General features: G+C 38.5%; 1 protein-coding gene across 16 annotated transcripts in view; it reads right to left on the bottom strand.

The window, feature by feature from the left end:
* The window catches only part of magi2a (membrane associated guanylate kinase, WW and PDZ domain containing 2a), a 369,023-nt gene that overhangs the window by 35,597 nt on the left and 320,144 nt on the right, over positions 1-13,282 (bottom strand). For 13 of the 16 annotated variants that reach the window (XM_055653114.1, XM_055653115.1, XM_055653116.1 and 10 more), the window contains 5 exons: positions 11,813-12,002; positions 11,183-11,224; positions 8,968-9,059; positions 5,995-6,187; positions 3,523-3,768 (listed from right to left, as the gene is read on the bottom strand). In XM_055653114.1, the coding sequence (XP_055509089.1) occupies positions 3,523-3,768; positions 5,995-6,187; positions 8,968-9,059; positions 11,183-11,224; positions 11,813-12,002 (763 nt within the window). The remainder of the gene's footprint in view (positions 1-3,522; positions 3,769-5,994; positions 6,188-8,967; positions 9,060-11,182; positions 11,225-11,812; positions 12,003-13,282) is intronic. The other 3 variants (XM_055653108.1, XM_055653113.1, XM_055653123.1) reach the window with 1 other exon arrangement.

Raw genomic sequence — 13,282 nt, 5'->3', positions numbered from 1 at the left:
AGGATGGTCTTTGGTGAGAGACAACTGATGGTCATAGATCCAATTGGGTCCCTGGAAGGAGGGGATAGGGAAGGGGAGTTGATGTACTGTGGTGGCCGGCAGAAGATTGGTGCTTGGGTGTCAGGAATGGGATAGGTGGGTGAGGGGTCTGAGGGTGTGACTATGTAGATTTCTAATCTTAATTGAGATGTTGAGACAGTTGGGAATTTCAATATCAAGGAGTCAGGATGATCAAGGATTGGTGGGGGAGGTATCAGGACGTGGGCAGATGAGGCAATGAGATTGGAGGGCGAAGGCAGGTTGGTACTGTAGAGGGTTATAGCTGAAGGAGATAAGGCAAGTGATGGGACTTCAGTGGAAAACAACTTAGGTTTAGCGATTCAGATGCATAGCACTTTCTTTGCCCAGTGTTAACTTTGAAAATATCTAAAAATTATTTTTTTTCTTCCAGAGTAGAAAATTATTGCAATAATTTCTGAATCAAATTGCACCTCTCTGAAAATATAATAAGGCACTTCTGGTCCCGAATCATTCTTCTGGCCATAAATTACATCTTTCAAAAGCGCTGGGTACATTGTGTATTTTGTTCCAAGTAGTTCCCATTAATGTGCTTTCTCAGAACAACCTGGTTTTAAAAATGCTACTCTGGGAGGCTTGACTGATTTCTTCTCCCACAAAAAGTGTAATGATCTCAGAGAAAGACTTGGAGGAGGCTGGTTTATGTTTTAAAAAAAAATGTTTGAATAATGTGAGTAATCTCCTCAATTTGTGACTACAAATACAAACAGCTAACACACAGATTGCTTTGGAGGCCTACCTTTGTAGGTTTATGTTCAATACATTTTAAACCTAAATTGACCTATCACTGATTTGCAATAATCAAATGCTGCTCCCTGGCAGACAGCTCTGTGGTCTGACTCAATTATTTTATATCACTGTAAGTGGCAACGCAGATAGATTTGTTGAGAAAGATGTATGGAATGCTCATCTTCAGCAGCCAAGGCATTGGATTTGTGGCATCACGTTACAGTTGTACAAATTGTTGGTTGGGCCGCGTTTGGAGTATTGTGTGCAGTTCTTGTCGCCACATCATAGGAAGGATGTGATTAAGTTAGAGAAGGGGCAGAACGGATTCACGGGAATGTTGCCTGACCGGAGGGCTTGAGATAGGCCGGGATTGTATATCCTAGAGAAAGGGGAGCCAAGCGATGATCCAAGAGATGTACAGAAAATTACGTGGAGCATTGACAAGGTAGATGGTCAGTCTTTTTTTCCCTAGGTAGGGGAGCCTGATACTAGAGGACAGAAGTTTAGTTAAGAGGATAAGAAAAGTTTAGAGAGAAATGATCCAAATGTAGGCAAATGGTATTAATTGACATTTAAATGTTGGGGAAAATGGTCTGTTTCTGTGCTGTATAATTTAATTAATCTATAAAGTGCATTCCATGCAATTGATTGACATTGATACTGCAATACTTATCCTAGTTAGACAATTTAAAAAATTGAATTTAAAATTAAGCAGACAACATGATGGCAAACTCTGAGGTAGAAGCTCCACTTAGTTTGGATCGTTGTGCAAAAGTGCAATGTCTCATGAATGTGAATTTTTGATACCTTGAAGCAGAGACACCGATAATGACCATGTGGTCATTGAATAAGTGCATCTTCCACTGACTAATACTTCCTGTAATGTATCACAGGGACAGGGGCCACATTCTCCTGTCCAACAGAAGCAATGTGTAGGTCAGAGATTAGAGAAAAATGAAACAGAGGAAAAGAATAAATTAAAAAAAAAATCCAAGGCTGAATACACAAACATTTACTGAATGAAACTGGACTAGCTCGAATATATTCAGTCATGACAGGTGAAATATGGGTACGTCTCCAGAGGCCGAGTAAGCTTCAGGCTGCTATATGTCAATACATTATTCATTAAACAAATCTACATTAAGCATTCTTTTCACAAAAAGATGGCCAAAAGTGTTTCAGTGTCACCAGGGTAGATTCCTTGATTTATAGCTTCTGGTCCATCAATGTTCAAAGGTCTAGGATAGTTGCTTTTTCCATCTTATAGGATGGTTGCTTGGCCCCCAAGAGTAACCTAAATGAGTATGCCACTGTCATCATTGACTTCATCAATGTGTGTCGAGGAATGCATGCCAAAGAAGACATATGAGTGTTCTTCAATTGGAAACGATGGATGAACCATGAGGTTCTATTCCACCGTTCAAGTCAAATGATCCCGAGTGGTACAAGGAAACAGTTTCCGACCTTTGCAAAGCCATTAAGGATGCCAAGGGGGAATTAAAGACCAAGCTAGAATCCTGTGATAACCAAAAGGGCACGCCAACTGTATGGTATAACGGGCTATAAAGTGAAGTTCGGCAGTATCTGTGTCAACAACATACAGTATCCCTCCCTAAAGGGCTCAGTACATTCTATGCTTTCAACTGAAGGTCATTGGAATGACGTAATCTGCCCTGACAGCCTGGGTTCCCCTGTACTCATGGTCACAGTTGCAGGTGTCAGGTTGGTCTTCTTGAGAGTGAACCTGCGGAAAGCAACTGGCCCGGATGGGACCTGCATGGACCAGGTGGTAGGCCATCTTTAAACACTCCTTACTTCATTCTGAGATTCCCACCTGCTTTAAAGACCACTTTCATTCCGGTGCCAAGGAAAAGCAAATATACACTCTCTCCTTACATTCAACCCCCCAAACTGCAACTCCTCGCACTTACTTGGATTAAACTCCATCTCCCATTTCTCCATCCATTTCTGCGGCTGATCTATATCCCGCTGTATCTTCTGACAACCTTCCTCACTATCTGAAACTCCTCCAAATTTGGTGTAGTCTGCAAACCTACTCCCAACCCATCTACATTTATGTCTAGGCCATTTATATATATCACAAACTGCAGAAGTCCCAGCACAGATCCCTGCAGAACTACACTGTTCGCAGACTTTCAGCCAAAATATCTACCTTCCACCACAACCCTCTGTCTTCTATGAATAAGCCAGTGTTGAATCCATACGACCAAGTCATCGTGAATCCCCTATATCTTAACCTTCTGGATCAGCCTACTAGTATGACAAGTAAATACTCCTGAAACTTCTGCTCTTGAGTGTCTTTTAAGGAAGAACATCCATCATCTTTACCTGCCTTAGCCTGATTGTGACTCCAGATGGAATCTGGTTGGTTCTTAGCTGCCCTTTGAACTGGTTGCCTCAGCTACTCAGTTCAAGAACTTAAAGCTCCTGTTTCAACAATGAATGAGAAAAGTGTAATCAATAAAACTAATTTTGTCAAGTGTAAGTAATTATTTCTACAGTTATCATTATAAATTTAAGTTGTTTGCCTTAATTTTTAATCCAAACTTAAAACTAGAATAGATGACTCAATTTGCTGATTAAATTGTATTGCTATACTTCTTGGTGGAGATCTTGATTATATTAAAAAAAAGAAATGTTAATGAAGAAATGAAGAAAACATCATGTAGGATGTTTTCTTTAAAGTGCACTTACCAAGTGTTGCACCTGTTTCCGGCCTATTTAATGAACTGATGATCACAAAGCCGAAGCCCTCACTTTCTTTACGATGTATAATGACATCACTTGCTTGAACAGTATGACTGACCACACTCTCTGCAGGTGAGGAACCAGAGGGAGGGGCTTGTGTGCTGTTTGGGTGACCAGCAAAATCACTTCTAGGAGAACTATGATGCGTGGACACTGATCCTGGACTTCGCCCATTCTCTGAACATGGCCCACCTGAAAAACAAAATACATACATTGTACATTCAAACCTTCAATTAATAACAAGGAAAGGCAAATTAAAAAAATGCAAACTCAGTAATGTTGAGGCACAAGAATTAATTTCACAATATCACCTGTAAGATAGTTCCCTCTTCTGTAGTTATGTTTGATACAGTGTCTATAACACTAAGCCAAATATTGTTGCACCGCCACTCAGGCCAGAAATTGAGAAGATTTCAATCAATACTAGAAATATCTGATGATTCAAACTGACAATGGGGGTCCTTGATTAAGAAAAGCATATAATGAGGGATAACATCCTTAAAAATGCCTACCTTCACATAAGCGGACTGGTACTGTCCAATTATTTACTGAAGCATTGATAGCAAAGTACAGACACTAGTTGGTCAGATGCCACATCACTTAAAGATGTTCACACCAAATGTTGCACCAACCCCTTATTTTATGACTGGTATCACACTGTTGCTAGTGATAGAAACTGCCTTAATGCTTGGACGATGTGCATGACAATTCTTCGCACATACAATAATTTGCTGGGAAATCACAAACCGTACTGCAATTTCCGTCACACTTAAAGTTTTGTTTGAAATCATGGAGACATTTCTTAATTAAATTTCACAAATACATTTTTGTTTCATCCGTTTGCGATAGTTAATTTGCTGATGGCATATTGGTAGATATAATGCTGTTAATGACAATCAATGTTGTAATATAGGCGTCAAGAAAAGGAGATAATTTCCTGTAACAAGTGTTTTTTTTTACTCCATGTCCCCATGCTTGCTGGCAGCGATGAGTTGCCATGCTCAAACAGACACCAGCCACAGATATCTTTTTCAAATCCATCAATGCTGATCTGCTGTTGTGCCATCTCAATCAAACAATGGCCTGGAGATAGAATGCAGCATGAGGTAACAGCATCACCTAAACGAGCCAGAAGTAACTTAACTAACAAAGCTGCTGAAAGTAATTTTAAAAGCCAGCAAAGTTACTTTCTGAGGCTTTACTGGCTAAATAAAGGTTTTGAAGAATTTTGAATATTTCTAAATTTCCGTTACACGCAGAATCTTTGAAAGAGTAATGATAATCATGTAAACAATTCCAAATATAAAAGTATTGAACAATTTAAAAAATGCAAACAATAACATTTTAAATCAAACTCAATTAATGCAAAGCATGGAAATTGTCTTAAGGTCCTGTCCCACTTACGCGACCTTGGCTCGCAAATTACGCGACTTCGTGGTCGCTTGAGGCGTACTGGCACCGTATGGCTGCGCGGGGCCGGTCCCACTTAGAAGCGCGGAGGGGTATGAAGTTGTGTGGGGCTGGTCCCGACATCGCGCGGGGATCCGAAATTCCTGCAGTGACCGAAATCTTCGCACACCAACGGCCTTGACGGCGTATGCCTAGCGCGTGGCGTTGCGTGATGACGTCACCGCCCGACGCCGTGAGACGCCCAAATTCAGTCGGCCCGCCTCCTGCCCAACTGTAAACATGACGTAAATGACGTCACGCGCAAACTTTGCACGACCTCCGCCCCAAACGCACGCAATCGCATGCAAGTGGGACAGGCCCTTTACTCCTTCACAGCAATTCCTCTCCAATGAAATGATTACAATAGATGTTTTGTGCCAAGTATATCCTTGTGCACATACAGCTGGCAGATTCCTCAGACTAAATGCTGGGGAACTCCAGCAGGATCATGCTCTGATACTTAATCCTGGAACACAATCACGAAACTGCCCAGAACTTGGCCAACAAGATCTGGTCTTTCACTTTCACATGGGATTCCTGAATGTCCTGACCCTTATTATACAGGGATGAGTGGCGAGTAAATGCCGATAGTGGAACTAGTTTCCACCATACATGATAGAGACAAAGAAAATCAATTCTGTGTTTTTCCACATATGAAATCTTTTATTTTGTTGAACTTTGTTCCGTGTAACAATGGATTCATAAGACCAATACTGAGGATTTTCTGATCAAATGTAAACTATGTGAAATTAATAAAAAATAATTTCAATTGCCTTTTTGAATCAACAGACAGCCTCTGTTTAGAGCATTAGTAATTTTCATGTTTTGATACCTATGGGAAATCCCACACAGATTACAAGGACTAAGCATATGCCTATGACGGTGACTGAATTTTAAGGTTATTTGAAACTAGAATACTTTGAGAAAGCATGTGGACCTTTCCCAACAGCATGTTTATCTAGTACATACCTATACACAGAACCTTCCTTCGTACAGTCAGACTGACGTGGCCATTTCGGGCTGCATGATGCATCAGATCTATTACATAGCGGTGAGACTTTCCAGTAACTAAAATTCCATCCACGTAAACTAACTCATCTGCTGGCCGAAGACGACCATCTCTGTCAGCAGCACCCATTGTGATTATTGCTCCGATAAGAATCTTCAGTGAGGAAAAAATACAGAGAGGCAGTTAGTTTTTAAGAAAGTGAATTTTGCTACATGGTATCATAAGCTAGGTGCTAACGATCATTCATGGAAGTGACTGAAGATAAGCAACGGTTACAACTTCTCACTTTTGCCAGTGCTGCTCAAATACAACTGATGGTAATCACTTATTTTATTTCAAAGATTTTACCAAACCATTTTATATTCAAACACAACAAACCCTGTGATTTTTGAGATCCGTTAGATCTGCAACTGACTGTGTTCAATTCATAAAAATTCTACAAACCTTTTATATTCAGGAGACATAATTTATTAAGAATGAAAAAATCTAAATGAGTGAGACCATGAAGAAGTTTTGATAAAGCAAGGCTTCAACTTTCCATTTTTTCTGAAAAAGTTGTTCCTTCAAAATCCCTTTTGAACTCAAATTATTATAAAAATTGCGAAGGAGGGCTTTGATTGCATCTTAATGTATTACAACTAAGCCTCACAGCTTCTCTACCAGTGACAAATCACAGACTGAAGACAGCGTTGTCTCTTGCGGATTGGATGTTGATGAGTTCATGAATATATTATTTATCTGTGAACTTAGTTTGCCTCTGAAGCTGTTGCTTGGCAATGAAAATAATGTAATGCTCTTTTCCCTGTGAAGATTTTTAAATTTATTTTTGCCTGACCAGAATTGAAAGTAGCATTGCAAACGGAGATTGTTGCAGTAGCATTCTTCCTTGAGGCAGTTGAATAATGTGAAAATGTCAAGTTGGACACTTTCACATAACCAATTCTTGTTCGTGTTCTTTCTGAACAGGGTGATAGATTTCGCCAAAAATCCTATATTCACATAACAACTAATCTTTTTCTTTACTTACTGCATCGTGAAGACTGATAATATTTTACACAAAAGGTTTCTTATCTTTGAAAATTTGTAGGGATACATTGTAATATTTATTTCAATCATTACTGGTCTAATTTCCCCTGTGTTAACCAATTAGTGACCAGCTAGTTTTAATTAACATCGTATTTGTTTCAGTCCTTGTTTAGGTAAAGAAATACAACATTTGTGGAGATTCAGTGCACTAAATCACCAAGATATAATGTCACGAGTGATTTTTGTGTCTGCAATTCTGCTAATGAAACTCGTCTAATCCAAACCACAGCAGGAACCAAATGGCACTGCCAGAAATCAGCAATCGTGTCAGCTGCCTAGACTACCATCTGCAAACAACTAGTGGTACTAGTGGCCCCAAAAGAGAACTATTACTTGCACTAATTAATCAAGACCAAGCCTTCCATATGGTTAACCTTTATAATTCCTTTTTTTGAGAAAAGAATGTAGATCAAAACTTTCAATCATCCCCTTTTGGTGGAATTCTGCTGCAGGTTAATATGTGCCTAACTATAATTTCAACCCTAATATTGAGAATGGCAGCAATAAATGAGGAGAATAATAATGTATAAATGGAAGATCACACATAATCATGATATAAGCCCAGAATGTGCAGATTTACTAGAATGTTGCCTGGGTTTCAGCAACTAAGTTACAGAGAAAGGTTGAACAAGTTAGGGCTTTATTCTTTGGAGCGCAGAAGGTTAAGGGGGGACTTGATAGAGGTTTTTAAAATGATGAGAGGGATAGACAGAGTTGACGTGGAAAAGCTTTTCCCACTGAGAGTAGGGAAGATTCAAACAAGGGGACATGACATGAGAATTAAGGGACTGAAGTTTAGGGGTAACATGAGGGGGAACTTCTTTACTCAGAGAGTGGTAGCTGTGTGGAATGAGCTTCCAGTGAAGGTGGTGGAGGCAGGTTCGTTTTTATCATTTAAAAATAAATTGGATAGTTATATGGATGGGAAGGGAATGGAGGGTTATGGTCTGAGCGCAGGTATATGGGACTAGGGGAGATTATGTGTTCGGCACGGACTAGAAGGGTCGAGATGGCCTGTTTCCGTGCTGTAATTGTTATATGGTTATATCAGCAATGGTATATAGTGGGAACCTTGAGGAATTTGTCACTTGAATGAAATCCCTACTGTCCAGCAGTTATAATATCAGCCGGCTGGTTGAACACCCAATCATGATAACCTCAGAAACGTTCAGCACGGAAACAGGGTGTTTTGATCTACCATGTCTATGCCCATTGTGATGCCTATCTATGCTAATCCCATTTGCCCACAGGGGGGCGCATATCCTTCCTCTCCCTTCTGCTGCAAGTATCTGTCCAAATGCCTTGTAAGCATTGCGATTGTCAGAGAGTCGTACAGCATGGAAACGGGTCCTGCAGCCCGATTCATCCTTGCTGATCAAGATGCCATTCTATGCTAATCCCATTTCCTGCATTGGGCCCACACATCTCCATTCCATTCCTTTCCTACCGATGTACCTGTCCTGATGCTTTTTAAATGCTATGATTGTAACTGCCTCTACCAGCTCATCTGGCAGCTTGTTCCATAGTCCCAGAACCCTCTGTGAAAATCTTTCCCCTCAGATTCTTTCTAAATATGTGTGACAGGATATTAAGAAGTAAAATGGGGAAATAAAAGTAACTACACATTGAAATATTTATACAGATTGTAATATAAAGATTATAATGCATATGCAGAAATTTGAAATTGAAATAGAAATGTTGAGAATGCACAGTAATCAGTCAACATCTGAAAAACTGCGGATTGACATGCTATGTATTTTAAGGATTTTTATTAATATTGTAGAAATAAAGTTTTTTCTTTAGCTTTTACTTTGGAAACTTCTAATGGGATATTGTAATTTACTCACTGGTTGACCAGGTTCATCTCCACCCAGGATTCTGAAACCAAATCCAGATTCTTGTCTGCGTAAATAGACATCTAACTCACGGTAATCTGGACCTAATTCAAAAGGGAACAAGGTCAAGTACAATCAAGATAGGGAAAATACAATGGTAAAAATAATCTAGTTACGAGTTCTCTGGGAGTGATTTCAAAGTAATAGAAAAAAATGTGCTTTTCATTAGCTTCCACTACACGAAGTACACAGATACATCAACAAAGATTTATACAGGTGAAACAAGTGTAAGTTCCGAAGATGAAAAGTTACCCGAAAATCTAAAAGAGCCAAATGAGGATCCTGCTCGCTGTCGTCTATTGCATTTCCTTATGCAAGACTTGTGAGTTATTAAATAGCAATAGAACTTCTTGATTCAGATCTGTGATCCAGAACTATCAGCAATTGGCAACAAACAGAAGCTCAATATCCAAAATTAAGCAGTAATATGATGTGCCTCTGACTATACCATCAGCTCATCTAAATTTAGAAATGGTTTGCAATTTCTCCAGATGGAAAGAAGGTTTTGATTTCAATTTGTTCAGAGGCATCTTACAATTTTCAGCACATCAGAGCTAGCATTTTAACGATGCAGATAACGATAATAATTGCAGCAGCAAGAGTAGAAAGAACAATTTTATAATCTGAACAGCTTACAGGGGATAACATCTGCCCATGTTTCTCCTAGAAATTTTAATTAATACCAATGTCTGTTCTTTATGTTCTGATGCACAGTGATTATATTATAAAAGTTATCTAGCATGCTAAAAATAGGATGTTTCGGAATCCCCATTTGTTGGGAAAGAGGAGTCAGCGAGAAGCATACCATTTGGGAAATAGATGATTTGTAACTGAGGTAGATGACGTGTGATTGACCAATCCGCTTGTACAAATTTGGCCGCTGCTCAACAGAGCCTTTTCCAATCGCTTTTGCCGATGTTCACTGAAAACCTATCACCTGGTCCCTAATTATGTGAATGTGCTAGTCAGTACAGGTATTAAAAATGGCACTAGTTTTCAAATGGCGTGCATAGGTATAACTCAAATAGTTCACCGACACAAGGTTTGGTTGTGCAAACATGTTAAATTTGAATTGGGGATGACGTAATAAATCATGCAAGCAGCAGAAAGTGCTCATTCTTTGTAGATTGTGTACTAGTGAACCCATAGCACTATTATGATGAATGCATTTATACTACACTGCCTCACACATACACTGGCTATTCGGTACAAACCAAAATTAAAGGTGCTATCATTTCTTCTATAAACTGACAGCCACTGGAGTTTGGAGGCCCAAATGTATAACATGTAATACTGCTTACAAAATTGCTGTGCAGTTTAATTGTTGTGATGTTTAATTTGAGTCTACTAGTTGTAAGAAGTAACCTGGCTCATAAAATGGGAGTAATAAATGTAAATATAGGCCAGTTTTATTGATGTCAAATTCTCACAATACTTGGAATACCTGGTACTAGAAGATTTCACTGAACTGTTAAATGTGGGCCTGTTCCAAGTGAAGCAATCTAGTGGGACCTGAAACTTGTGGATGTGTAAATTTCCATTATGGATGCTGTGCTCCTTACAGCATTAAATATAGATTGCAGCCAATCTTCTAAATTCCAGGATCATGGATTTTGGCATCTTCATTTACCTCAAGCAAAACTGCACATGTGATAATCTGCTAAATATAGATATCACAAGAAATGCTGTATGTTATACAGTGTTCCCAACAGTGAAACCTTGTCTGCTGTGGCAGACCTCAGCCGAGGGGAAAGCCTTTGGCTGTCCCACTAAATACCAATTGTGAACTGGCAAAATTCCCACACATTTCATTACTGTTTGAAGGTGGTGTCTGCCAGACATTGGATTTGTGATTCTAGTGTATTGTACGCATAGGCAGCAATTTTATACCGCCTCATTAAGTCATTGTGGAAAACTCAAGCTTTTCATCAAATGAGAATGAAATCTGAGCCAGTAAACCAAAAGATTAGTTAAGGCCTCTCTGTTTCTAGCTGCTGTTATTTACAATGCTTCAGACCTGTCAATGTTAGAATAAAGGACAACAGGAGAAAGTAAATGATCGTGCAGAAAGAGTTGGCTGCAACCAGATGACTGATTAGACAAACACAATATCTAAACGAATGGGGAACTAGATAAGCCATAGAATGATGAATGCTAAAGTACTTGCCAGAAGAATCAGCCCGATATGCAGTCCTTGGTGGCATTTGCTCTGTACAGGAAAATGTGGAATTCAATAAAACTATGTATTCATTTAGACATTTCATGTTGCCAATAGTTAATCAAGATTCCTCTGTAACCAAAGGCTCATTTAGGAATTGTTCAATAAAAGTACTAAATATATCAAGTTTAAGATTGGATTAAAATGATTCCACACTCCCCCCCCACAGTAATTATGAAATTGATTCAATATATCTACGTTTGAGCCTGACAAAATGAATTTATTGATATTTTTAACAAAGGCAACATAATATATTTAAAGCAAATGCCAAACTTTTACCTTCTTTGTGTTCGAAGGCCAAAGTGTATATATTAGCAATTGTACAAGAATATATTAGCAAATATCTGCACATTTTTATAAACTGAGATATTTTAAAATTAATCTTATAAATAAATTTAAAAAAAATCATGTATACATATGTGTTGAGTGTCAATCTGAAAAGCAATTGAACTCAAAGGTTGTTGTATATCTATTCCATTTATAATAGATGTGGCAACAATAAATGTTATCAACTGCGGTGGGCAGTCATTAACCTGTTTATTTTCTTCGCAGAAAAAAAAAGACAGAGTTTTTACTTACGCCTACTCTCATATATAGCTCTCGATTTCTCATATACTTCATATGGGTCAGGTTTTCTTTGATCAAATCCATCGGTAGAATCAGGGAAAGAAGCCCTGTGGATATTTTGTTGAAAGGGGAGGGTCTGTGGAAGGGGTTGTGTTGGGAAGTTTGTCCGAGGACTGCCCTGATTTTCCCATCTGTCTAACGTCTGAAATAAACAAACAAGAAAAGTGTTAAAAAATAATAACTTATGTTTTCAATACATTCTATCTATTTTCACGTAGACTGGATATGAATTCTTGCTGACACATTGTTTGATGGTGTCAACAATCCAATCACGCCTTATTTAGGTGCTGTCATTTAAATTAACATACACAGAATTTTACAACATTGAACATGCTATTAAGACCAACAAGCCTTTGCACTCCATTCAAGAAACACCCCCCCTTACTTCACCTGATCTTGTCAACGTATTTTCCTACATAAATGTATACGCAAATACGCATGTATTTTCCTACATGCATTTCATAGGGGAGGAGAATAGGAAATAAGAACAGCAAAGAGAGAGAATTGAAAAAATATTCTATAGGCATGTGAACAGGAAATGGCCTGTTAAAGGAGGTCATAGAGGCAAAAGTCATGGCTGAGGTACCAAATGATATCTTGCATCAGCTTCACCAAGGAAGATAATGCTACTGGAGATTCAGCCAAGGAAAAGGTAATTGAGAATTTGGATGTGCTAAAAATTGATTAAAAAAAGTAGGAAATGAGTGCTGGATATAATCATCCAACATAAACTAATTCAAGGAGGATACCTCAGGTCTGGAAAATCACATATGTAACACTTTTTTTCAAATAAGGGTGCATAGTTAAACCCAACAACTGCAGTCAGTTTAACTTTGGCGGTGAGGAAAGATATAGAAATAATAATTGGGACAGAATTATCCTTGGAGAAAGTTTAATTAGATTTGTTAAAACAAACTATGCATAACTAACTGGCAAGAGATTTTCCTGAATGGATTTATCAGTGAGTATCTGGTGTTTATGGTACATAGTTTTAGACATGCCAAACATATGGAAACCACAACTACAAGCTTTTCAGACTTCTTTAAAGTTGTTAAAGTCTGCAGAGAGCAATGTGAAAATCAGAAAATAAGTTTTACTTCAAGATTTTGCAGTAATCAGCAGGGTGGCACTGAGTCTGATTTCCTTCTCTTCTCATTTCTTGTGGGAATGAGCATGACCTTTGAAGGGGTTCGCCATGTGTAGCACAATGCATAAATGATCAAAACATTTAATCTAACTATTTACTGGTGCAATGCTTTGAAGCCTGTAATTGAATCAATCAGCATTGTGCCTTTGAGCAATCTGAACAATTTAAAATGTCCTGTTTTTTTAAATATAAACATGAAATTGCATTTTGTTTGGTCCAGGTCCACCTGACACTTATTAAGCTTTAAAAATTGTAGATAGTCCTGGACCTTGATG

The sequence above is a fragment of the Leucoraja erinacea genome, chromosome 22 (genome assembly GCF_028641065.1).
Source record: "Leucoraja erinacea ecotype New England chromosome 22, Leri_hhj_1, whole genome shotgun sequence".
NCBI lineage: Eukaryota > Metazoa > Chordata > Chondrichthyes > Rajiformes > Rajidae > Leucoraja > Leucoraja erinaceus.
This window is presented reverse-complemented; position numbering and strand designations above follow the sequence as displayed.